Source organism: Molothrus ater, chromosome 27, assembly GCF_012460135.2.
Source record: "Molothrus ater isolate BHLD 08-10-18 breed brown headed cowbird chromosome 27, BPBGC_Mater_1.1, whole genome shotgun sequence".
Taxonomy (NCBI): domain Eukaryota; kingdom Metazoa; phylum Chordata; class Aves; order Passeriformes; family Icteridae; genus Molothrus; species Molothrus ater.
The window spans coordinates 4872931-4897235 of NC_050504.2; the positions used below are offsets into that span (position 1 = coordinate 4872931).

General features: G+C 63.8%; 1 protein-coding gene across 1 annotated transcript; it reads left to right on the forward strand.

Annotated features, from left to right (window-relative positions):
- The first annotated feature begins 4687 nt into the window (after positions 1-4687).
- On the forward strand, positions 4688-22529 carry COL1A1 (collagen type I alpha 1 chain). The gene is made up of 51 exons (XM_036399094.2): positions 4688-4876; positions 6526-6720; positions 6835-6869; positions 6971-7006; positions 8131-8223; positions 8304-8372; positions 9083-9127; positions 9366-9419; positions 9594-9647; positions 9764-9817; positions 9925-9978; positions 10087-10140; positions 10239-10283; positions 10535-10588; positions 10695-10739; positions 10897-10950; positions 11209-11307; positions 11395-11439; positions 11525-11623; positions 11833-11886; positions 11978-12085; positions 12494-12547; positions 12735-12833; positions 13013-13066; positions 13221-13319; positions 13423-13476; positions 14122-14175; positions 14279-14332; positions 14439-14492; positions 14731-14775; positions 14865-14963; positions 15079-15186; positions 15831-15938; positions 16037-16090; positions 16205-16258; positions 16363-16470; positions 16563-16616; positions 16975-17028; positions 17891-18052; positions 18163-18270; positions 18366-18473; positions 18592-18645; positions 18750-18857; positions 19334-19387; positions 19492-19599; positions 19705-19758; positions 20377-20484; positions 20574-20856; positions 21671-21861; positions 21942-22184; positions 22255-22529. The coding sequence occupies exons 1-51, from the start codon at positions 4795-4797 to the stop codon at positions 22399-22401; spliced, it is 4362 nt and encodes a 1453-aa protein (XP_036254987.1). The 5' UTR covers positions 4688-4794; the 3' UTR covers positions 22402-22529.
- Positions 22530-24305: the final 1776 nt, after the last annotated feature.

Below are 24305 nucleotides of genomic sequence, written 5' to 3' on the forward strand. Positions count from 1 at the left end.
TAACGGGCTCCAGATGCCGCTGTCTGCTCCAGCTCCTCGGCAAACAAACCCCCGCCCTGCCCCGAACCCCCCGCACCCCCTTTTCAGGGCATTTCCTCCCAAAATGGGTCGGGGGCTGCCCCCCCCCCTCTTTAATCCTCGCCCCCCACTCTCGGGGCACCCCCTGGCCTGGATGTGGCCGGGGGATTTTTGGGGCAGCCGCCGAATTTTTGGGGCGCCCAAAAAACTTTTGGGGCACCCCCCTCCGGCGTTTTTGGGCATCCCCCAACTTTTTGGCACGACCGCTGATTATTTATTGGGGAGGATCCCTCAATTTTTGGGGAGGATCCCCCGAGTTTTTGGGGTCACCCTTTTCTTTTTGGGGTGGCTGCCTCCATTCTGAGCCCTGCGGCCACACGCCCGGTTTGCACCAGTAAAAACCAGTCTGGAACTGGCGGGAAAGGCTCTGGGGTTCCCCCAAAAGCTGAGGGGGGGCTGAGTGTGACACCCCCATCCCCAACACCCCCAAGGAGCGGGGGGGTCCCGGGTGGGAGCACCCAAACCCCTGCAGGATCCCAGGCCTGAGCTCGGCATCTCCCGTTCTGCTTCTGAGGATCCTAATGACTTTTCCAGCCTTTTTTTTTTTTTTTTCATATTCTCCTTCTTTATTATATTTTTTTTTTTCTTATTCAAAGTGAGAATTCTTCCCTTTTCCCAGCCCCCAACCCCTTGTCCTGCATTCCTGGGGCGGGCGGCCGGGGGTTGATGAGGTGGCATCATCCCCGTCCTTCCCCCTCCACTTTTTCTATTCCCCTCCCTCTCCATATATATATAAAAAATAAAAAATAAAAAAAAAAAAGGAAAGAAAAAAAAAAAAAACACCCAAGCCCGATGACATTCTTTTCTTTTCTGTCATGCTGCAAAAATTAAAGACACATCTTCAGCCTGGAGCCCGGCCAGGGCTTTTCGAGTCGCCGGGGCAGGATTGGAGGAGGCTTCGCTTGCAACGTGTCTTGGATGCTTGGAAACAGGGCTGGAGAAGGGATCTGGGGAATGGAGAAGGGATCTGGGGCTGGAAAAGGGGTCTGGGGCTGGATATGGGGCTGGAGAGTGGATCTGGGGAATGGAGAAGGGATCTGGGGCTGGATATGGGGCTGGAGAAGGGAATTGGGGAATGGAGAAGGGATTTGGGGCTGGAGAATGGATCTGGGGCTGGAAAAGGGGTCTGGGGCTGGAAAAGGGGTCTGGGGCTGGATATGGGGCTGGAGAGTGGGTATGGGGCTGGAGAATGGATTTGGGGAATGGGGAAGGGATCTGGGGCTGGTTATGGGGCTGGATAATGGATATGGGGCTGGAGAATGGATTTGGGGAATGGAGAAGGGATTTGGGGCTGGAGAATGGATCTGGGGCTGGATATGGGGCTGGAGAAGGGATCTGGGGAATGGAGAAGGGATTTGGGGAATGGAGAAGGGATCTGGGGAATGGAGAAGGGATTTGGGGAATGGAGAAGGGATCTGGGGCTGGAGAATGGATACAGGGCTGGATTTGGGGCTGAAGAAAGGACATGGGGCTGGATAAGGAGATATGGCTGGTTATGGGGCTGGAGAGTGGATTTGGGGCTGGTTATGGGGCTGGATAAGGGGACAGGGCTGGGGACAGGGCTGTGACACTGGCGTGGCCCCACAGACACGCGTGGGCACACGAGTGACCCCCGCCCCACCCCTTCCCCAGTGTGTTTTATTGAATATTTAAATTTAATGGCAGGAAAAAAAAAAAATCTCCAGCTGGGGGGAGGAGGGGGTGACGTGTCGTGTGTCCCCCCCCTCCCCGATATTTCAATGTTAAATTGCACAGATTTGGGGCTTTTCTGAAGGAGCACCAAGGAACGTCCAGGTGGGAGATCCTGCTCTGAGGTGGGGTCACTCTGCAGTGCTCCCAGTGCTCCCAGTGCTCCCAGTATTCCATGGAGTCTCGAAGTGGGCAGCACAGTGACAGGAGGGAGTAGCAGAGTGCTCCCAGTATTCCCAGTGCTCCCAGTATTCCCACTATTCCCAGTACCTCCAGTACTCCCACGATTCCCAGTGCTCCCAGTACTCCAATTACTCCCACTGCTCTCAGTATTCCCAGTACCCCCAGTAGTCCCAGTGTTCCCAGTATTCCCAGTGCTCTCGGTACTCTCAGTGCTCCCAGTAGTCCCAGTATTCCCAGTGCTTCAGTATTCTCATTATCCCAGTGCTCCCAGTATTCCCATTATTCCCATTATTCCCATTATTCCCAATGTTCCCAGTGTTCCCAGTGCTCCCAGTATTCCCAGTGCAGGCTGTGCAGGCTAAGCCCAGCTCTCCCAGTGTTCCCAGTATTCCCAGTGCAGGCTGTGCAGGCTAAGCCCAGCTCTCCCAGTGTTCCCAGTGTTCCCAGTGTTCCCAGTATTCCCAGTGCAGGCTGTGAGGGCTGAGCCCAGCTCTCCCAGTGTTCCCAGTATTCCCAGTGCAGGCTGTGAGGGCTGAGCCCAGCTCTCCCAGTGTTCCCAGTGTTCCCAGTATTCCCAGTGCAGGCTGCGCGGGCTGAGCCCAGCTCTCCCAGCATTCCTGGGATTCCAATCCTGCTGCAAACCCTCGGCGCGGTGGCAGGAAGGAGGGACGAGCTCCCAGTGCTCCCAGTATTCCCAGTGCCCCGGTGAGCCTCCCAGTCCCAGGGACAGGGTGGACAGAGGTTGAACACACCCAGTGCTCCCAGTTCTCCCAGTATTCCCAGTAACCCAGTGGCACTCCAAGCCTTCCATAGCCGGGTGGGGGGACAAGGGGAGGTGTGAAGGCCGAGCCCAGTGCTCGGCTCCCAGTGCTCCCAGTATTCCCAGCATCCCGAGATTCCAAACCCTCAGCATAGTGGGAGGAGGGGGACAAATGGAGTGTTCCCAGTGTTCCCAGTGTTTCCAGTATTCCCAGTGTTCCCAGTATTCCCAGTGCTCCACTGAGTGCTCAAGCTCTCGGCACAGTGACAGTGGGGACAAACAGTGCACCCAGTGCTCCCAGTGCTCCCAGTATTCCCAGCATTCCAAGATTTCAAACCTTCAGCATAGTGGGAGGAAGGGGACAAATGGGGTGGACCCAGTGTTCCCAGTGTTCCCAGTACTCCCAGTACTCCACTGAGCCCTCCCAGTATTCCCAGTATTCCACTGAGTCTCTAAGTGACAGTGGGGACAAACAGAGCGCTCCCAGCGCTCCCAGTACTCCCAGTACCCGCAAGCCCCCAGCCCCCCAGCACAGCGTGGGGGTCTCTAGGGCTGAACCCCCCTTTTCCCTGCCCCGGCCCCCTTTCCCAGCGCGTTCCCCAAATCCGCCCCGAGCGGAGCGGAGCGGAGCGGGAGCTCCCCCTCCCCCGGTGCCACATTGGCCGCGTCCCTCCCGCTCCTGCCGAGCTCCCGGCCCCGGCACAGGCGGGGATTTTTTTGGCGTGTAATTACACCCTCCCCAAATTGCACGGTAGGTTGTGGATCATTGTCCAGGAGCTTTTGCTTTTTCCAACCAACGTGGCTCCTTCAAATGTGGAAACGGCCGTGGAGCCGTGCCAGGGGGGGAGAGCGAGGGGAGCGAGCGCGGCGAGGGGAAGGAAGGGAAAAGAGGGAAAGAAAGGGCTAAAAACACAGAGGCAGTGGGTTTGGGGGAGGGGTTTGGGGGTGTCTGTGCTTTTTGGAGGGGCTTCGGGGTTGGGGTCCCTCAGGGGATGCTCTTGGGGACCGTCCAAGGGATGCTCTGGGGACTGGTGGCCTTGGCCCTGCACCGTGCTGGGGTTTGGTCCCGCTGGAGGGGGGTCCCCAATGGGAGCCCTGGGTGGGTTTAGGGGTGCCCCAGCTGCGGGGTGGCTGGCGGGGTGTCCCTGGTGGAAACCCTGGGTGTGTTTTGGGGTGTCCCAGCTCTGGGGGTGGCTGTCGGGGGGGGTGTCAGGGCCCTGGGTGTGTTTAGGGGTGCCCCAGCTGTGGGGTGGCTGTCGGGGTGTCCCTGGTGGAAACCCTGGGTGTGTTTTGGGGTGTCCCAGCTCTGGGGGTGGCTGTCGGGGGGGGTGTCAGGGCCCTGGGTGTGTTTAGGGGTGCCCCAGCTGTGGGGTGGCTGTCGGGGTGTCCCTGGTGGAAACCCTGGGTGTGTTTTGGGGTGTCCCAGCTCTGGGGGTGGCTGTCGGGGGGGGGGTGTCAGGGCCCTGGGTGTGTTTAGGGGTGCCCCAGCTGTGGGGTGGCTGTCGGGGTGTCCCTGGTGGAAACCCTGGGTGTGTTTTGGGGTGTCCCAGCTCTGGGGGTGGCAGGGCCCTGGTGGCACTCCCAGCATCGCGTGGCACCGGGGTCCCCGAAGCGCCACGTGCCACATCGCCTGTCCCCACCCCGCCAGCCCCTCAGGCACCTCTGAGCGTGCAGAACCCCCCCAAAATCACAACGCCCCGCAAAATCCCGCAGCCCAAACCCCCCCTAACCCCAACCCCGGCCCCGCCGCGCTGTGCCCGGCCGTGTTTGCGTGTGCCCGCCCGTGTTTGCGTGTGCACGGCCACACGGCCCGGGGTGGGGGGGGGGGGTCAGGGGGTGCCCCCCGACTCGCTGGGTGCCTCTGATTGGCCGAGGGGGCCGTCCAAAATCCGCTGCTCGCTCCGGGTCCCACCTCCCCGCGGCTGCACACCGTATAAAAGGGCCGGCGCAGAAGTGGGCAAAGGGCAGTAGGAACTTTCTGCTGGGGTCTGGATTTGGAGCTCCAGGGTTGCATCGGCCCCGTATGACCCCAAGCTAAGAACAAACAAGAGACCCCAAAGAGTCTACATGTCTAATATTTAGACATGTTCAGCTTTGTGGATTCTCGGTCACTGCTGTTGATAGCAGCGACTGTCCTACTCGCCCGCGGGCAAGGAGAGGAAGACAGTGAGTAGCGGGCGCTGGGTGATGCCCTCACCCCTCGGGACGCGGCTCTGGGCTGGCACCGGCTCCGGCGACGCCCGGCCCGGCTGCCCTGGGCTGGGCGAGGAGCGGCTCGGGGTGGGCGTGCGGAGCGGAGAGGGGAATTAGGGGCGAAGCAGGGAAATGAGGGGAAAATCGCGGAAAAAATGAGAGGAGAGGACTCGGGGGGGGATTTGGGGTTGGGGGAAAAGGGGTTTAGGGGGCTCTGGGGGTGAGGAGTCGGGGCGCCCTGCCAAGAGCGGGGAGGGAAGGAAGGGTGGAGAGGAGAGGAGCCGGCGGGGAAGGAGGGAGCCGGGACGAAGGGGAGGAGGAGGAGGAGGAGGAGGAGGAGGCCGGGAAGGGAAAGGAAAGGGGGGAAAGAGCGCGGGAGAGAGAAGAGGGGGGAGAAGAGGAGGGAGAGGGGGGGGCCCAGCCCCGGGATCTGCGAAAGCCATCAGGAAAGAATTAGAAAAGTCTCGGATGATTCATAAGCAAAATGTTTCGGCAGCCGGGGGAGCGGGGGCTGCCAGCGGCGCGGGCCGGGGGCACGGCCGGGGTCACCCCCCCGTGCCACGCCACGGCCCCCGTGCCCCGCTGCCACCTGCGCCACGGGGACACGGGGGGACCCCGGGCCCGGCGCCCGGCGCTTTTTGCCAGTTTTTGTCCTTTTTTGTCCTTTTTTTGGTGTTTTTCTTAAATCCATTTTTAATTATTGTTACGATGATGATTTATTATTACCATTATTATTATTATTATTATTATTATTATTATGCATTTTGCAGTCACAATGCCCATCCCGCATTTCCCCTTCTCCATTTCCCATTCCCCGTCCTGCATTTCCCATTCTGCATTTTCCCTTTCCCATTCCCATTCTTTTTATTTTTTTTTCCCCAGAAGAATTTTGCGTTTTCCATTTGCCTTTTTTTAACATACATTTTCTTTTTTTTTTCCCTTTTTTTTTCTTTGCCTTTTTTAAACATATTTAACATATTTCCCCCCCCTTTTTTTTTCTTTGCCTTTTTTAAACATATTTTCCCCTTTTTTTTTTCCTTTGCCTTTTTAAAACATATTTTCCCCTTTTTTATTCTTTGCCTTTTTTTTTTTTTTTTTAATCGGGGGGGGGGGTGTTCCATGAGTTGGCGCAGCCCCTCCCCACTCCAAGACCCTTCCCCACCGTGGGGCCACCCCCGGGCCTGGCCGCTCGCCCTTCCCCTCCCTCCCCTCCCCTCCCTCGCCCCGCAGCCCCCGCCCGCCTCCGCTCCGTGGCCTCCCGTTCCCGATCCCATCTGGCCCGATCCAGCCCCATCCCGCCTGGATCCAATTTCAGCCCAAACTCGGGGGCCCGCCCGTCCCGTCCCGTCCCGTCCCCCCCAAACCCGCGGCTGCCGGGGACCCCCCCCCCCCCTGCCTCGGGGTGTGTTTGCCTTGGCCCGGCCGGCCCGAGCAGCGAGCGGCTGCGGGGATTTTTTGTTTAAATTCCAGCCGATGTGGGAAGAGTTTATTGTGGAGCTTTTCCTGTGTCACCGCGCCGCGCTGATGAGAACCAGATGAAGGGAGAAGCGGGGAGGGGGTGAGGGGAGCCCGGGGGAGCTCCGGGCCGCCCCTCCTGACGCTGCCGCCCCGTCCCGTCCCAGTCCAAACCGGGAGCTGCATCCAGGATGGGCTCACGTACAACGACAAGGACGTGTGGAAACCAGAACCGTGCCAGATCTGCGTCTGCGACAGCGGCAACATCCTGTGCGACGAGGTGATCTGCGAGGACACCTCCGACTGCCCCAACGCCGAGATCCCCTTCGGAGAGTGCTGCCCCATCTGTCCCGACACCGACGGTATCGCGACATCTCTCCCACAGAGGGGTCACGGCCCCCCCCCCCCCCCCGCGGGTGTCTGGGTGTGGGGTGGGTGATGCTGAGCTGCTCTGAACCCCCTTTTTCCCCCCACAGCCTCCCCTGCCTACCCAGAAAGTGCTGGAGTAGAGGTAAGGGCCCCCCAAAATGCGGCCCCCCAAATTTCACCACAATCCCTACCCCCGTGTTTGGAGCCCCCCCTTTTCTAACCTGTTCTGTCTCTGCTCCACAGGGCCCTAAAGGAGACCCCGGCCCCAAAGGAGACAGGGTGGGTGTGCCCCCCCCTCGGAAACCCCTGCTCTGCAGGGACCCCAATCCTGCTGGGGGTGACCCCAATACTGCTGGGGATCAGGGATCACCCCAATCCCCCAAGGAGCTCACTCCCATCCTACAGGGCTCACCCCAATCCTGCTGGGACTCACCCCAATACTGCTGGGGGTCACCCCAATCCCTCTGGGACCCACCCCAATCCTGCTGGGCTCACCCCAATCCCATGGAGCTCACACCAATCCTGCTGGGCTCAACCCAGTCCCATGGAGCTCATCCCAATCCCACTGGGGTTCACCCCAATCCCCCACTGGGGCTCACTCCCATCCCACAGGGGCTCACCCCAATCCTGCTGGGATTCACCCCAATCCCACCAGGCTCAGCCCAATCCTGCTGGGCTCACCCCAATCACACTGGGATCACCTCAATCACACTGGGATCACCTCAATCTTTCTGGGTCTTACCCCAGTCCCCCTGGGTGTCACCCCAATCCCCCCCTCTGTCTCACCCCAATCCCCCCCTGGGTCTCACCCCAATCCCCCCCTGGGTCTCACCCCAATCCCCTCAGTCTCACCCCAATCCCCCCTGGGTCTCACCCCAATCCCCTCAGTCTCACCCCAATCCCCTCAGTCTCACCCCAATCCCCCTGGCTCTCACCCCAATCCCCCCTCGGTCTCACCCCAATCCCCTCGGTCTCACCCCAATCCCCCCCTCGGTCTCACCCCAATCCCCTCAGTCTCACCCCAATCCCCCTGGGTCTCACCCCAATCCCCCCTTGGGTCTTACCCCAATCCCCTCAGTCTCACCCCAATCCCCTCGGTCTCCCCCCAATCCCCTCGGTCTCCCCCCAGTCCCCTCAGTCTCCCCCCAATCCCCTCGGTCTCACCCCAATCCCCCTGGTCTCACCCCATTCCCCTCAGTCTCACCCCAATCCCCTCAGTCTCACCCCAATCCCCCTGGTCTCACCCCAATCCCCTGGGTCTCCCCCCAATCCCCTCGGTCTCCCCCCAATCCCCTCAGTCTCACCCCAATCCCCTTGGTCTCCCCCCAATCCCCTCGGTCTCCCCCCAATCCCCTCGGTCTCCCCCCAGTCCCCTCGGTCTCACCCCTCTCTTCTCTCGGCAGGGACTGCCCGGCCCCCCTGGCAGAGATGGAATCCCCGGCCAGCCCGGACTGCCCGGCCCCCCCGGCCCCCCCGGCCCCCCAGGCCTCGGTGGGGTGAGTGTGGGGGGGTCCCTGGTGGCGCAGCCCCCCCGGGGGTCCCTGCCCCGCTCACCCCCTGCTCTCCCTCCCCGCAGAACTTCGCTCCCCAGATGTCCTACGGCTACGACGAGAAGGCCGGAGGCATGGCCGTGCCCGGGCCCATGGTGAGCCCGGGGACACAGGGGACACAGGGGACATCAGGGGACATCAGGGGACACCAGGGGGAGCTGGGCGAGGGGACAGGACAGGAGTGGTCCCTGTGCTGGTGATGTCACTGAGCACCAGGGCATGGCAGGGATGGGGACAGGGATGGGGACAGGGATGGGGTGACATCAGGGACAGGGATGGGGTGACAGCAGAGACAGGGAATGTGTGGGGACTGGGCAGGGACACAGTCAGGGACAGGTTGGTGATGGGGACAGGGATGGGGTGGCAATGGGAACGTGGAATGGGTGCAGGTGGGAACAGAGATGGGGACACGGTGTTGGGGTGGCAGTGGGGACAGGAATAGGGACAATACAATAGGGACAGGCAATAGGGACAGTGGGGACGGGCAATAGGGACAATAAAATAGGGACAATAGAATAGGGACAATGGGGACATGGCAATAGGGACAATACAATAGGGACCACGGGGGTAGGCAATAGGGACAATAGGGACAGGCAATAGGGGCAGGGATGGGGTGGCAATGGTGACAGGCCAAGGTCGGTGTTGGGGACAAGGAGTGGAGTGGGATGGGGTGGCAATGGGGACAGGGAGGGGGTGGCTTTGGGACAGTGATGGGGAGGAGGTGAGGACAGCAGGGGGAGGGTGGTGATGGGGACAGGGCCAGGGTGACAAGGCACCCACTGCTGACACTTTCTCTTCTCCCCAGGGCCCAGCTGGTCCCCGTGGTCTCCCCGGCCCTCCCGGTGCTCCCGTGAGTGTCACCTCTTCCTGTCCATTTGGGTTTGGGGACAAACAGCCCCCAGGGCCCCTCTGGGTGGTGGGGGGACAGGTCAGAGGGTGTCACACCCTTCCTGACAGCCACAGAAGCACGTGGGGACAAAGTCCTGGTGCCACCATGCGGGGGGACACCACCACTGCCACTGGGGGATCCAGGCCCGAACTTCTCACTTTCTGACCCATTTTTTTTACCCTTTATTTTTTCTCCACAGGGTCCTCAAGGTTTCCAAGGTCCCCCTGGTGAACCTGGAGAGCCTGGTGCTTCTGTGAGTGCTGTCACCTGCCCATGTCCCCCGGGGATGGGGACACTGCCAGTCCTGGCTGTGGGGACACTGTCCCTGCTCTGGGATCCGTGGCAGTGGGGCCTGGCACTGCCTGGGGTGGGTGGCAGCGTGGCAGGGGGCAGCTGTCACCTCATGCCTGTCCTCCCTCTCTCCTAGGGTCCCATGGGCCCCCGAGGTCCCGCTGGCCCCCCTGGCAAGAATGGAGATGATGTAAGTGGCCTGTCCTTGGGGTCCCCCCCACTTTGGTGGCCCTGCCATCCCCTCCCAGGTGAGCAGGAGCTGCCTGGCTTGGGGACGTGCCACCAAGGCCGTGTCCTTGTCCTCAGGGTGAAGCTGGCAAGCCTGGCCGCCCCGGAGAGCGGGGTCCCCCCGGCCCCCAGGTGAGACACACAGGGACACCCCCAGCTGTCCCCCCCTCGGGGACAGGGCACTCTGGTGTGGGGACAGCCCCCCCAGCGCCTCCGTCACCACCTCCTGCCTCCCCCAGGGTGCTCGAGGTCTGCCCGGAACCGCCGGCCTGCCAGGCATGAAGGGACACAGAGTGAGTGTCCCCCCTCCCCGTGCTGGTGACACTCAGGGGACCAGGGACCCCTGAGCTCAGCCAGGGTCCCCTCCTGACCCCCCACCCCTTCTCTCTGCTGCCCCCCAGGGTTTCAGCGGTCTGGATGGTGCCAAGGGTGAGCCTGGACCTGCTGGCCCCAAGGTGAGGAGTGGTGGCAGTGTCACCGCTGCCCTGGCAATGTCACCCTGTCCCCTCTCCCTGCAGAGCAGGTCCCTCACCGTGTCCTTCTTCCTCCCTAGGGAGAGCCCGGCAGCCCTGGAGAGAACGGAGCTCCTGGGCAGATGGTGAGTGCTGCACCCAGGGGGTGAGGGGGGGTTCTGGGCAAGAGGGGACAAGGATGGGGGGTGACACCTGGTGAGGACCCAGCGCCCCCTCAGGGATCCCCAGGGAATGGGGAGGGAGGGGTTGAACCCCTTGGGAATGTCACCGTGGGCAGCACTGGGGGCACAGGGAGGGGAGGAGGCTCAGGAAAGGGGGGAAGCGTCCATGCAGGTGACACAAACATGTCCTGAACGTGTCCTTGTCCCCTCCCCAGGGTCCTCGTGGTCTTCCCGGCGAGAGAGGCCGTCCCGGCCCATCTGGCCCCGCTGTGAGTATTTGGGATGGGCAGGGCTGAGGCGCCTGCCCGGGCACGGGGCTCTGGAGGTCACCTGTGCCACCCGCGGCTGTCACTGACGCTGTCCCCTCTCCCGCAGGGCGCTCGTGGCAATGACGGCGCTCCCGGTGCTGCCGGTCCCCCCGTGAGTACCCCCGACCCCACGGCCCCTCCTGGGGAGGGGGATCCCACCCTGCTGCCCCCATGGGGACCCCCGGCCGGGAGCCAGGGGGGCTCTGCTGCCTGGGGATCCCCCCGGGGCCGGGGATCCCCCTCTGACCCGAGCCCTCTCTCCCGTTTAGGGTCCAACTGGTCCCGCTGGTCCCCCCGGCTTCCCCGGTGCCGTCGGTGCTAAGGTAGGGCCTGCCCGGCTCCGCGGGGCTGGGGGGCACTGGGAGGGTGGGCTGGGGGAGCGCTGGGCAGGGCAGGGGTCCCGGAGCGCCCAGGCTGGCACTGCCTGGGACAGTGGCACCCGTGGGGACATCCCCAGCGTGTCCCGGGCACCTGTCCCGGCTGTGCCACCACGAGAAGGAGCCGCGAGTGGAACCAGCCCTGCCGGGGTCAGGGCAGCCCTGGCGCTCACTGCTCTTCTTCCTCCTCCTCTTCCTCCCCAGGGTGAGACCGGTCCCCAAGGAGCTCGTGGCAGCGAAGGTCCCCAAGGTGCTCGCGGTGAGCCCGGTCCCCCCGGCCCTGCTGGCGCCGCCGGTCCTGCTGTAAGTGACGCCCGAGGGCTCCCCGTCCTTCGGCCTCGCGTCCCGCCAGCCCCGCCGTGACCCTCCTCTTCCTCCTTCTCTCCGCAGGGCAACCCCGGTGCTGATGGCCAACCCGGAGCCAAGGGCGCGACCGTGAGTGTCCCTCGCGTCCCCCCCGGGGCAGGGCAGGGCAGGAAGGGCCGTGCCGCTCCCTCACGGCCTCCTGTGCCTCTTGCAGGGCGCTCCTGGCATCGCTGGCGCTCCCGGCTTCCCCGGTGCCCGCGGTCCCTCCGGCCCCCAGGGTCCCAGCGGCGCCCCCGGCCCCAAGGGTAACACCGTGAGTATCCCCGGGCTCCTCCAGGGGCTCTCCCCTGCCCTTGGCCGGGATCCTTTCCTCGGCTGCAGCCGCACCTGGAGCTGCCTCCCGTGGTCCCTGCCAGGCCGCGGTGGCGCAGGGGGTGGCAGATGCTGCGCCCTTGTCCCTTCCGGGGGTCCCTCTGCTCCTCGATCCGCCGTTAAAGCTTTCCTTTCTTCTCTCCCCTCCAGGGTGAGCCCGGTGCTCCAGGCAACAAGGGTGACACCGGTGCCAAAGGCGAACCCGTGAGTGACCCCGCGATGTGTCCCTGGGGGCGCTGCCCCTGCTGGCCCCGGCCCCTCCCGGGGGTCCTCATCCCTCCGCGTCCTTCCCCAGGGTCCCGCTGGTGTCCAAGGTCCCCCCGGCCCCGCTGGAGAAGAAGGCAAGAGAGGAGCCCGTGGTGAGCCCGGCCCCGCTGGGCTGCCCGGCCCCGCTGGCGAACGTGTGAGTAGCGATGTCCCTGTCCCCACCCCCGCCATCTCCCTGTCCCTGTCCTCATCTCTGCCATGTCCCTGTCCCCATCCCTACCATGTCCCTGTCCCCATCCCCGCCATGTCCCTGTCCCTGTCCTCATCCCTGCCATGTCCCTGTCCTCACCCCCGCCATGTCCCTGTCCTCACCCCTGCCATGTCCCTGTCCCTGTCCCTGTTCCCATCCCCGCCATTTTCCTGTCCCCACCCCCGCCCTCGTCCCATCCCCCCATGTCCAGCGTGAACCTCGCGCGTGTTTGGGGACCCCGTGGTGACACCCCCGGCCCCTTCAGGCCGCTCCCACTGGTGGCCATGTCCCCCCTCCCCTGGCCCCCCGAGGTCCCCCCGTGTCCCCACACTGACCCTGCCGTGTCCCCCTCAGGGTGCTCCTGGCAGCCGCGGTTTCCCTGGCGGCGATGGCATCGCCGGTCCCAAGGTGGGTGTCCGCGTCCGTCTGTGGGACAAAGTGGCGTCAGCGGGGCCCTGGGGACTCTGGCCGCTGTCACCTGTGCCCGCACAGCGGCCGCGGCGGCTCCGAGCGGCTGCCACCCGCGGGGACACGGCGCTGTGCCGGTCCCCGGGTGCTGTCCCTTCCCAGGGTCACCCCTGTCCCCCCTTGCCAGGGTCCCCCCGGCGAGCGCGGCTCCCCCGGCCCCGTTGGCCCCAAAGGATCTCCTGGTGAAGCTGGACGCCCCGGGGAACCCGGACTCCCCGGTGCCAAGGTGAGGTGACACGGTGACACGGTGACACGGTGACACGGTGACACGGAGCTGCACCAGCACGGCCGCAGGGCTCTCCTGCTCTCTGTGCCGGAGGAGGAGCCGCTCTCCAGGACGCTCCCGTTCTCCGGAGCATCCCCTGGCGGTGCTGAGCTCCTGACCCCCCTCCCGCTGCCCCGCAGGGTCTGACTGGAAGCCCCGGCAGCCCCGGTCCCGACGGCAAGACCGGCCCTCCTGTAAGTTGTCCCCGCTGCTGTCCCCGCTGCTGTCCCCGCTGCTGTCCCCGCTGCTGTCCCCGCTGCTGTCCCCGCTGCTGTCCCCGCTGCTGTGCCCTCCTCCCCTGGCTCGCCGCGGGCCCGGCTAAGGCGGCGCTGGCTCCCCCCGACACAGGGTCCCGCTGGTCAAGACGGGCGGCCCGGCCCCCCCGGCCCCCCCGGAGCCCGAGGCCAGGCCGGCGTGATGGGATTCCCCGGTCCCAAAGGTGCTGCGGTGAGTGCCACCCTCCCCGAGGCCACCCTGCTCTCTGGGGACACGTCCGGGACCTGTCCCCTGTCCCTGCTGTCACCACGGGCTCATCGCGCTCTGGTTTTAGGGCGAACCTGGCAAACCCGGCGAGAGAGGAGCTCCCGGTCCCCCCGGCGCCGTGGTGAGTGTGGGGTGGGGTGCGACAGCCCGGGGGGGTGACAAGGGAGGGAGTGAGGTGACGTGAGAGGGTCACGGTGGTGTGGGGTGACAGGGAGGGTGACAGGGAGCATCACCCCATGATAGGGTGACAGGAAGGGTGACAGAGAGGGTCACGGTGGTGTGGGGTGGCAGGGAGGGTGACAGGGAGGGTGACAGGGAGCATCACTCCATGATAGGGTGGCAGGGAGGGTGACAGGGAGGGTGACAGGGAGCATCACCCCAGGGTGGGGTGACAGGGAGGGCTGGCCTGGCTCGGACCAGCGCGATGGCTGTGAATGGGGTTGTGGGCTGTGAACGGGGTTGTGGGCTATGAATGGGGTTGTGGGCTATGAATGGGGTTGTGGGGTGTGAATGGGATGGGAATGGGGTGAGAATGCAGGGTGAGGGCCCCCGGCGGCCAGGGAAGGCTCCCGGGCCGAGGCCGCAGCGGGATGAGGTGTTTGGGATCCCGTCCCGGTGGCTCCCGGCGCTGCTGGAGCGGGGACAGAGGTGACGTGGCCGCGGTGTCTCCCGGCCTTCGAAGGATCCCGCGGCCGTGTCCAGGCCCACGCCCAGCTCGGGGGCGGGCACGGCTCTCTCTGAGCACCCTCCTCTCCCTCCTCCCCAGGGCCCCGCTGGCAAAGATGGTGAAACCGGTGCCCAAGGTCCCCCCGGCCCCACCGTGAGTATCCCCCGGCCCGCGGCCACCCCCGGCCACTCCCGGCCACCGGAGCCGGGCCTCGGGAGCCACCTGCCCGCCTCCATGGCTGTCCTGTGTCCCCCAGGGTCCCGCTGGAGAAAGAGGTGAACAAGGTCCCGCTGGTGCTCCTGGCTTCCAGGTGAGGGCTGTCCCCTCCCCGGCAGGGGGACAGAGCACCCAGAGCACGGGTGACACCGCCCTTGTCCCCTCCGTGGTGGCTCACGGCTCCTCTTCTTCCTCCCCAGGGTCTGCCCGGCCCCGCTGGCCCCCCTGGCGAGGCTGGCAAGCCCGGTGAGCAGGTGAGTGTGGGCACTGGGGACCCTCCTGTCCCCTCCCCGTCGCCCCTGTCCCCGTCACACCAGGGCTGCTGCTGCTGCTGGGGTCCCCCCAGGGCACCCCCAGGTGCTCCATGGGAACAGCGGGAACCCCAGTGCTGCCCAGGGAATGAGGGACTCCTGGGGCACCCCGGGGTCCCCTCTGCCTGTCCCTGGTGCCACCTGTTCCACTCTGACTCGTCACCCTGTCCCTCCTGCTCAGGGTGTCCCCGGAGACGCTGGAGCCCCCGGTCCTGCCGGTGCCAGGGTAAGCTGAACCCCCCATCTTCCCCCAACCCTGGGCACCCCAAAATGCCCCACAGCCCCTGATGGGCCTCGCCTGTGCCACCTCCCCAGGGTGAGAGAGGATTCCCTGGAGAGCGCGGTGTCCAAGGTCCCCCCGGTCCCCAAGGCCCTCGCGGTGCTAACGGTGCTCCCGGTAACGATGGTGCTAAGGTAGGTGCCAGCTGGGCATGGGGGGCTGTGCCCGGCTCGTGGGGCACAGCTGGGGGGTGGCTGGGATGGATTTGCTGGGCCGGGGTCTCACTAATCCCACTTTGCCTCTCTGCAGGGCGATGCTGGTGCCCCCGGAGCCCCCGGGAACCAGGGCCCCCCCGGTCTGCAGGGAATGCCCGGAGAGCGCGGTGCTGCCGGCCTGCCAGGCGCCAAGGGTGACAGAGTACGTGTCCCCAAAGCCCTCGTGTCCCCAGAACCCTGCTGTCCCCCTTGCTGACCTGCTCCTCACCATCCCTGTGCCCCCTCATCTTCCCCTCGGGACTGGGTGTGCCCTGAGCCTGTGCCCTGAGCCTGTGCCACCTCCGTCCCCATTCCTTGGGGCAGGGGATGCTCTGTGCCACCTCCGTCCCCATCCCTTGGGGCAGGGGATGCTCTGTGCCACCTCCGTCCCCATTCCTTGGGGCAGGGGACGCTCTGTGCGACCTCCATCGCCATCCCTTGGGGCAGGGGACACTCTGTGCCACCTCCGTCCCCATCCCTTGGGGCAGGGGATGCTCTGTGCCACCTCCGTCCCCATTCCTTGGGGCAGGGGATGCTCTGTGCCACCTCCGTCCCCATCCCTTGGGGCAGGGGATGCTCTGTGCCACCTCCGTCCCCATTCCTTGGGGTAGGGGATGCTCTGTGCCACCTCTGTCCCCATCCCTTGGGGACAATCCCTCGCTGAGAGCCCAGCTCTTGTGAGGAGGAGGATGAGGATGGTCCCAGCCCATTCCAGGGAGGATGAAGAACTGGGGATGTCTCAGTGCAGAGAGGGGTGACTCCCCCAAGGACCTGTCCCCATAACCCCCCCTTGTGTCCCTCCCTCAGGGTGACCCCGGTCCCAAAGGTGCTGATGGCGCTCCTGGCAAGGACGGTCTCCGAGGCCTGACCGGTCCCATCGGCCCCCCCGGCCCTGCTGGTGCTCCTGGTGACAAGGTGGGGACATCCCGCAGGGACAGACGTGTCCAGGCACTCACCGCCACCTCCTCTCCACAGCCCTGATCCCTTTTCTCTGTTTTCCTGCCCTTCTCCAGGGTGAAGCCGGTCCCCCCGGCCCTGCTGGTCCCACTGGTGCCCGTGGTGCTCCCGTAAGTGTCCCCCACGCTCGGTGATGGCCCCGCCACGGGTGGCCACTCCTCGGTGGCCCTGGTGGCCCTGTCCCCTGCCCGTCTCACGCCGTTGTTCCCCCCCATCTCCTCCAGGGTGACCGCGGCGAGCCCGGCCCTCCCGGTCCTGCTGGATTTGCTGGCCCCCCCGTAAGTGTTACAGGCGGCCCCCCCTCAGCCCGGGGGTCCGCTCCTGCCCCCCAGGGTGGCTCTGAGCCCCCCGGGCTCACCCCGGCCCCGTGTCCCCCCCTCAGGGCGCTGACGGCCAGCCTGGTGCTAAAGGTGAAACTGGGGATGCTGGAGCCAAGGGTGACGCCGGTCCCCCCGGCCCTGCTGGCCCCACTGGTGCTCCTGGACCTGCTGTAAGTGCCCCCCCTCAGCCCCCCCAGTGCCCGGGCTGCAGCCCCACGGCTCAGCTCACCCCTCTCCTCCTCCTCCTCTTCCTCCCTCCCAGGGTGCTGTTGGTGCTCCCGGTCCCAAAGGTGCTCGCGGCAGCGCTGGACCCCCTGTAAGTACCGGTCTTGTGGGGAGGGGGCGCTTGGGGGAGTCTGGGAGCACCCCCGGGTGGGAACAACCCCGAGGGGCTTTAACTCTGCCTCTGCTCCCCCCACACCGTGGGGCACCCCCGGCCCTGCACCCCCAAAACCACCTGGGGATGGAGTGGGGTGGCCTCATCCCAGCAGGGGACAGAGCAGAGGGAAAAGGGGGGGGGTTTGCCTTTACACCCCCCAAATCAGCCCCCCAGGTGGGCTCTTTCCTCCTGACCACCAGGGGTCCCATGGGGTTCCCTGTGGTGACTCCCAGCCAGGGGACTCCCCTGGAGCTCCGGATCCAGCCCCACTGACTGCAGCTCTCCTCCCTTCCAGGGTGCTACTGGTTTCCCTGGTGCTGCTGGAAGAGTTGGACCCCCCGGCCCCTCTGTAAGTACCCCTGGGGGGGACATGGGGGGCTGGAGCTGGGGACAGGGGAGGTGCTGGGGACATGGACAGGAGGTGCTGGGGACACTGGAAAGGAGGCACTGGGGACATGGACAGGAGGCAATAGGGACATGGGACAGGAGGCATTGATTGGGGACACAGGACAGAGGCACTGGGGACACTGGATGGGAGGAACTGTGGACACAGGACAGGAGGCACTGGGGACATGGGACAGGAGGCACTGGGGACGCTGCACAGGAGGTGCTGGGGACACTGGACAGGAGGCACTGGGGACACAGGATGGGAGGAATTGGGGACACTGGACAGGAGGCACTGGGGACACTGCACAGGAGGCTCTGGGGACACAGGACAGGAGGCATTGGGGACACTGGACAGGAGGTGCTGGGGACACTGCACAGGAGGTGCTGGGGACACTGGACAGGAGGCTCTGGGGACACAGGACAGGAGGTGCTGGGGACACTGGACAGGAGGCACTGGGGACACTGGATGGGAGGTGCTGGGGACACTGGACAGGAGGCATTGGGGACACTGCACAGGAGGCTCTGGGGACACAGGACAGGAGGCATTGGGGACACTGGACAGGAGGCACTGGGTACACTGGACAGGAGGCACTGGGGACACTGGATGGGAGGCACTGGGGACACTGGATGGGAGGCACTGGATGGGAGGCATTGGGGACACTGGACAGGAGGCTCTGGGGACACAGGACAGGAGGTGCTGGGCACCGTCCAGGTGCTGCACGTGGCCTCCCTGTCCCACTTGGCACCGGGGCCACCCCTGGCCGCCCTTCAGCTGGCAGCGAGGGGGGGTCCCGGCCTGACGGCATCGCCTCCCGCCCGTGCAGGGTAACATCGGCCTGCCCGGCCCTCCCGGCCCCGCCGGCAAGGAAGGCGGCAAAGGACCCCGCGGTGAGACCGGCCCCGCCGGCCGCCCCGGAGAGCCGGGACCCGCCGGCCCCCCCGGCCCCCCCGGCGAGAAAGGAGCCCCCGGTGCTGACGGTCCCATCGTGAGTCACCCCCTGCCCGGACCGCTGTGCTGGTCACCGCCTCTCGCTGTCCCCTCCGTGGGGAGGTGACAGCGGGGCTGTCCCCGCTGAGGCTCCGTTTGTCCCCGCAGGGCGCTCCCGGCACGCCCGGACCCCAAGGTATCGCCGGCCAGCGCGGTGTGGTCGGTCTGCCCGGCCAGAGAGGCGAGCGAGGCTTCCCTGGGCTGCCCGGCCCCTCCGTGAGTACCGGGGGGCTCTGGGGACCCTCAGGCTCTGTCACCCCCCCGGGAGGGGCTGTGTGACAGTGTCGGACCCTCGTTCTGTCCCCCCGCAGGGTGAACCCGGCAAACAAGGCCCCTCTGGCTCCCCCGGTGAGCGCGGCCCCCCCGGCCCCATGGGCCCCCCCGGCCTGGCCGGACCCCCCGGAGAAGCCGGACGTGAGGTGAGCGCCCGTGGCCACCGTGGGGCTGGGGGCACGGCCCCTGTGCTGATGGGGGGCTCTGAGACCCCCCCTCCATCGTGAGCCCCCCACCCCTAACGAGGGTCTCTGCTCCCCGTAGGGCGCTCCCGGTGCTGAAGGTGCCCCCGGCCGTGATGGTGCTGCTGGTCCCAAGGTGAGTCGGCTCTGAGGGAGGGTGGGAGGGGTGATGGGGTTGTGCTGGCCCGCACTGACCTCTCCTCTTCCTCCTCTTCCTCTTCTTCCTCCTCCTCCTCGCAGGGTGATCGTGGTGAGACCGGCCCTGCTGGCCCCCCTGGTGCTCCCGGTGCCCCCGGTGCCCCCGGCCCCGTCGGCCCTGCTGGCAAGAACGGAGATCGCGGTGAGACCGTAAGTGATGCTCGGCCCGGAGCCCCCTCACAGCCCCCAGACAGGACCCAGCTCTGGGGCCTGGCCCCGGGCTCAGCTCCTGCTGCTGGAAGGAGCTTCCCAGGCAGGCAGAGCTGCCACCACCCTGCAAAGGGCAATCTCAGAGGTGCCACCACCCTGCAAAGGGCGATCTCAGAGGTGCCATCACCTTGCAATGGGTGATCTCAGAGGTGCCACCACCCTGCAAAGGCGATCTCAGAGGTGCCACCACCCTGCAATGGGTGATCTTAGAGGTGCCACCACCCTGCAAAGGGCAATCTCAGAGGTGCCACCATCCTGCAATGGGTGATCTTAGAGGTGCCACCACCCTGCAAAGGGTGATCTCATAGGTGCCACCGCCCCCTTGGGGGTCCCTGAGCCTCTCAGGGTGGTTCTGCCCCAAGCCGGCAGCAGGAGGTGCAGGATGCTCTAACCTGTCCCCTTCTCTCCTGTTCCAGGGTCCCCAAGGTCCCGCTGGCCCCCCTGGTCCTGCTGGTGCTCGTGGTCCTGCTGTAAGTGATGCTCTGCTCTGTCCTCCTCGGTGCCTCTGTGTGCCCACAGTGCCCAGGACCGCACTCAACTCATCTTCCTCCTCCTCCTCCTCTTCCTCCTGCAGGGTCCCCAAGGTCCCCGTGGTGACAAAGGTGAAACTGGTGAACAGGGTGACAGAGGCATGAAGGGTCACAGAGGCTTCTCCGGTCTCCAGGGCCCACCTGGTCCTCCCGTAAGTCCCGCGGGGTGACGGTGGCTCTGCCACACGTCCTGGGGGCAGCACGGGCTGCTGATGTCACCTCTGATGTCGCCTCTTCTTCCTCCTCCACTGTCACAGGGCTCTCCTGGTGAACAAGGTCCTTCTGGTGCTTCTGGTCCCGCCGGTCCCCGAGTGAGTCCCGGCATGAGCTGTGACATCCGGACACGGCTGTGGCACCGTGGGGAGGGCAGGGGGGTCCCCACGGCCAGAGGGATCCCTGCAGGGTTTGGGATCAGGGCTGGAGGCTCTGCTGGGTCCCCACGGCCAGCAGGATCCCTGCAGGGTTTGGGTCGGGGCTGGAGGCTCTGCTGGGTCCCCACGGCCAGAGGGATCCCTGCAGGGTTTGGGGTTGGAGGCTGAGGTTCTGCTGGGTCCCCATGGCCAGAGGGATCCCTGCAGGGTTTGGGGTCGGGGCTGGAGGCTCTGCTGGGTCCCCACGGCCAGAGGGATCCCTGCAGGGTTTGGGATCAGGGCTGGAGGCTCTGCTGGGTCCCCATGGCCAGAGGGATCCCTGCAGGGTTTGGGTCGGGGCTGGAGGCTCTGCTGGGTCCCCACGGCCAGAGGGATCCCTGCAGGGTTTGGGTCGGGGCTGGAGGCTCTGCTGGGTCCCCACGGCCAGAGGGATCCCTGCAGGGTTTGGGGCTGGAGGCTCTGCTGGGTCCCCACGGCCAGAGCGATCCCTGCAGGTTTTGGGGCTGGAGGCTCTGCCGGGTTGCACGGCCGCGCTCACGCTTTTCTCCCGTCCCGCAGGGTCCCCCTGGCTCCGCCGGTGCTGCTGGCAAGGACGGTCTGAACGGGCTGCCCGGCCCCATCGGTCCCCCCGGCCCCCGCGGCCGCACCGGCGACGTCGGTCCCGTCGTACGTCCCGACCCCTCCTCCGTGCTCCCGGAGCCGCCGGCCTTCAGCGCCCGCTCCCCCGTCACCATCCTCCTCCTCTCCTCCCGCAGGGTCCCCCCGGCCCCCCCGGGCCCCCCGGTCCTCCCGGCCCTCCCAGCGGCGGCTTCGACTTCAGCTTCCTGCCCCAGCCGCCCCAGGAGAAGGCGCACGACGGCGGCCGCTACTACCGGGCCGATGATGCCAACGTGATGCGCGACCGCGACCTGGAGGTGGACACCACCCTCAAGAGCCTGAGCCAGCAGATCGAGAACATCCGCAGCCCCGAGGGCACCCGCAAGAACCCCGCCCGCACCTGCCGCGACCTCAAGATGTGCCACGGCGACTGGAAGAGCGGTCGGTGTCCCCCCGGTCCCCGCCGGCCCCTCGGGGCTGTCACCCCCTCTCTGTCCCCTCTGCTGCTGCTCAGCTCTGTCCTTCTTCCACCTCCTGGTGCGTCTGCAGCACCCTTCATCTGTCCTGTCTCTCCCGTCTGCCCTCTCCTCCATCCTCCTCCTGTCCTTCTCCTGTTTCTCCCCTTCTTCTGCCTCTTTTCCCGCTCCATGCTCCGCCCCCTGCTCCCTCCTTTGCCTTCCTCACCTCCCTCCTCATCCCCCACGGCTGCTGCTCACCTTCCTCCTTCCTCCCTTCATCCTCAACATCTCCCAGTCCCTGTCCCTCACCCATCCCTCCATCCTCTGCTCCATTCTCCATCCCCTGGGGCTGTCCTTCACCCTCCTCCTTCATCCCTCCTGGCTCTTCCTCATCTGTTCTCTCCTGGATTCTCCTCACCCATTCCATCCCTCCTGGTTCTTCCTCACCTGTTCCATCCCTCCTGGTTGTTCCTCACCTATTCCATCCCCCTGGTTGTTCCTCACCCGTTCCATCCCCCTGGTTGTTCCTCACCTGTTCCATCCCCCTGGTTCTTCCTCACCTGTTCCATCCCTCTGGCTGTTCCTCACCTGTTCCTTCCCCCTGGTTCTTCCTCACCTATTCCATCCCCCTGGCTGCTCCTCAGCTCCATTCTCCAACCCCTGGAGCTGTTCCTCACCTTCATCCCTCCTGACTGTTCCTCTCTCCTGTCCCCCTGTCTGTCCCTCTGTCCCATCCCCTGTCTGTCCCTCCCCACCACCCTCCCTGCCCCTCTCCTGACCTGTCCCTGTCTCCTCAGGCGAGTACTGGATCGACCCCAACCAAGGCTGCAACCTGGACGCCATCAAGGTCTTCTGCAACATGGAGACGGGCGAGACGTGCGTGTACCCGACCCAGGCGTCCATCGCCCGCAAGAACTGGTACCTCAGCAAGAACCCCAAGGAGAAGAAACACGTCTGGTTCGGCGAGGCCATGAGCGACGGCTTCCAGGTGGGCGCGGGGGCCACAGGAGGGTGGAGGGGCCGGGGGTCCCGCAGCGGTTTGGTCGTGACCGATGTCCCCCGGTGCAGTTTGAGTACGGCGGCGAGGGCTCCGACCCGGCTGACGTGGCCATCCAGCTGACCTTCCTGCGCCTCATGGCCACCGAGGCCTCCCAGAACGTCACCTACCACTGCAAGAACAGCGTGGCCTACATGGACCAGGCCAGCGGCAACCTGAAGAAGGCCCTGCTGCTGCAGGGCGCCAACGAGATCGAGATCCGCGCCGAGGGCAACAGCCGCTTCACCTACGGCGTCACCGAGGACGGCTGCACGGTGAGTGACGGGGACAGCGGCGACACCGGGGACGCGCTGGGGACGGGGAGTGACCGTGGTGTCCCCGCAGAGTCACACGGGCGCCTGGGGCAAGACAGTCATCGAGTACAAGACGACGAAGACCTCGCGCCTGCCCATCATCGATTTGGCTCCTATGGACGTCGGCGCTCCGGACCAGGAATTCGGCATCGACATCGGCCCCGTGTGCTTCTTGTAACCCCGGACGCCCCACGCGTGACAGGAGAGAGTAATAATAATAATGATAAAAATAATAATAAAACAAACAAAACACCAAAAAAAAAAAAACCTGCCAAAAAAAAAAAAAAAAAAAAAAAAAGGAGAAAATTTCACATGGACTTTGAATTTGTGTCGGTTTCTATCCAGCGTCTCTAAAACAACTCCGGTTGCGTTGCCGTAAGAGAAAAACCTCAAAAACCCTCCCGAAAAAAAAGAAAAAAAAAAAAAAGCATTCAACCCCCCTCAAAAAATATTAAAAAAAACCAAATAAATGACTTTTTCAAACAAAATCACCAGGAAGTGGGTTCGCTTGCTTGCCCCCCCTCATTCCTCAGCCCCGGAGATGGCAAAGCTCAGATCCCCAAAGGGTCCCCGAGCCCCCCGGGACCCCCAGGCCCCCTCCCCACCAGCCCCTTCGCTTCTTGCATCTCATTAGAATTTTAATTTTTTGCTGCGAGGAAGATGTTGAACTCCTGGCTATAATTTGCTTTTTCTCCCTTGTTTTCCCTCTTTCTCTCCCCTCTCCTCCTTATTTTTTATTTGGATAATGCTGATTTTGAGTTCTCTCGATTTCCTTTTGTTCTGGTTATTTTTTATCGTGTTTTTTTTTTTTTTTTGTTTTGTTCTGTTTTGTTTTGTTTTGTTCTGTTCTGTTTTGTTCGTTGTTTGTTGTTCATTTTATTTTTATTCAGGCAGCAAAACCAATTCACTCCCAAGCCACGGAGCAGCTCCGGCCCTGCGCTGACGCCCCTGTCCGGATGGCTACCTCACCACTCTCGGGGTGTTTCATCATCTTTTTGAGTCTGAATTTTGGGGTTCTTTTTGTTTTTTAGCTTCATTTGGAGCTTTTCAGCCGTGCCGGGACTTTCCTGCCAGGTTCAGAGCAAAGGTGCTAATTTTCCCCCCATCATGTTCCCCCCCACCCTTTTTTCTCTTTGGTTGCTCTGTTGTTCTCTTATTTTGATTTTCCTTTGGAGGTTTCTTTCCCTCAGGATTTTTATCCTGGTTTTTGGGTTTGGTTTTTTTTTTTTTTTTTAATTATTATTTTAAAATATTCTCTTTAATTTTGGCCCCGGAACACCCAACCCCGGGACCGCTTGGTGCTACAACCTCCAAAGAGGTCTCAGCTTGGTCTGGCTTAATCCCCCTCTATTTTATGCTTTATTTCCCTCCTGTTTTTCGCTGCTCAGCTCCACTGGGGAATTTTCCAAAGGTGCTATTCCCCCCCTTACCCCCACCTCCAACACCCCACCAGCAAATCCCGCAAAGCGAGAGGCATCAAATTCCGAGGGGAAAAGGAATAAATCGATTTTCCAGGTCGAGCAGGTGGAACTTCAGCTCTGCTCCCATCTTCCAGCAGCTTTTTTCCATCCATTCATCCACCCTCCATCCATCCATCCACCCCTCCACTCCTCCATCCATCCATCCATCCATCCATCCATCCATCCATCCATCCATCCATCCATCCATCCCTGCATCCTCCCCGGGCACGGAGGGCCACGAACCCACTCCCTTTGCCAGGCCCAGCTCTGGCATTTCCCTGGGTTTTGTACCTACTTTGTATAATGTATTATAAGAATAATTAATTAATTAAGCAATTCATCATTTTAAAGCGGTTTGGGGGTTCTCTTCATTTTCTTTTTTTTTTTTTTTTTTTTTTTTTCGAAAATGGATATTATTTTTTTTTTTTTCTCTGACTGCTGAAATAAAGGCATGTGAAATGATCCAACCAACCTGGGGCTGCTCTCTGCTGCTGCTGCTCTTGGGGGGCTCGGGGCTGGGGGGGGGATCCTGATGGGCGATGTTGGGAATTCCTCCTCCCTGATCCCGCTCTCGTCCCGGCCGATCCCGCTCTGCTCCCGGCGAGTTCTGTGCTCCGCTCCC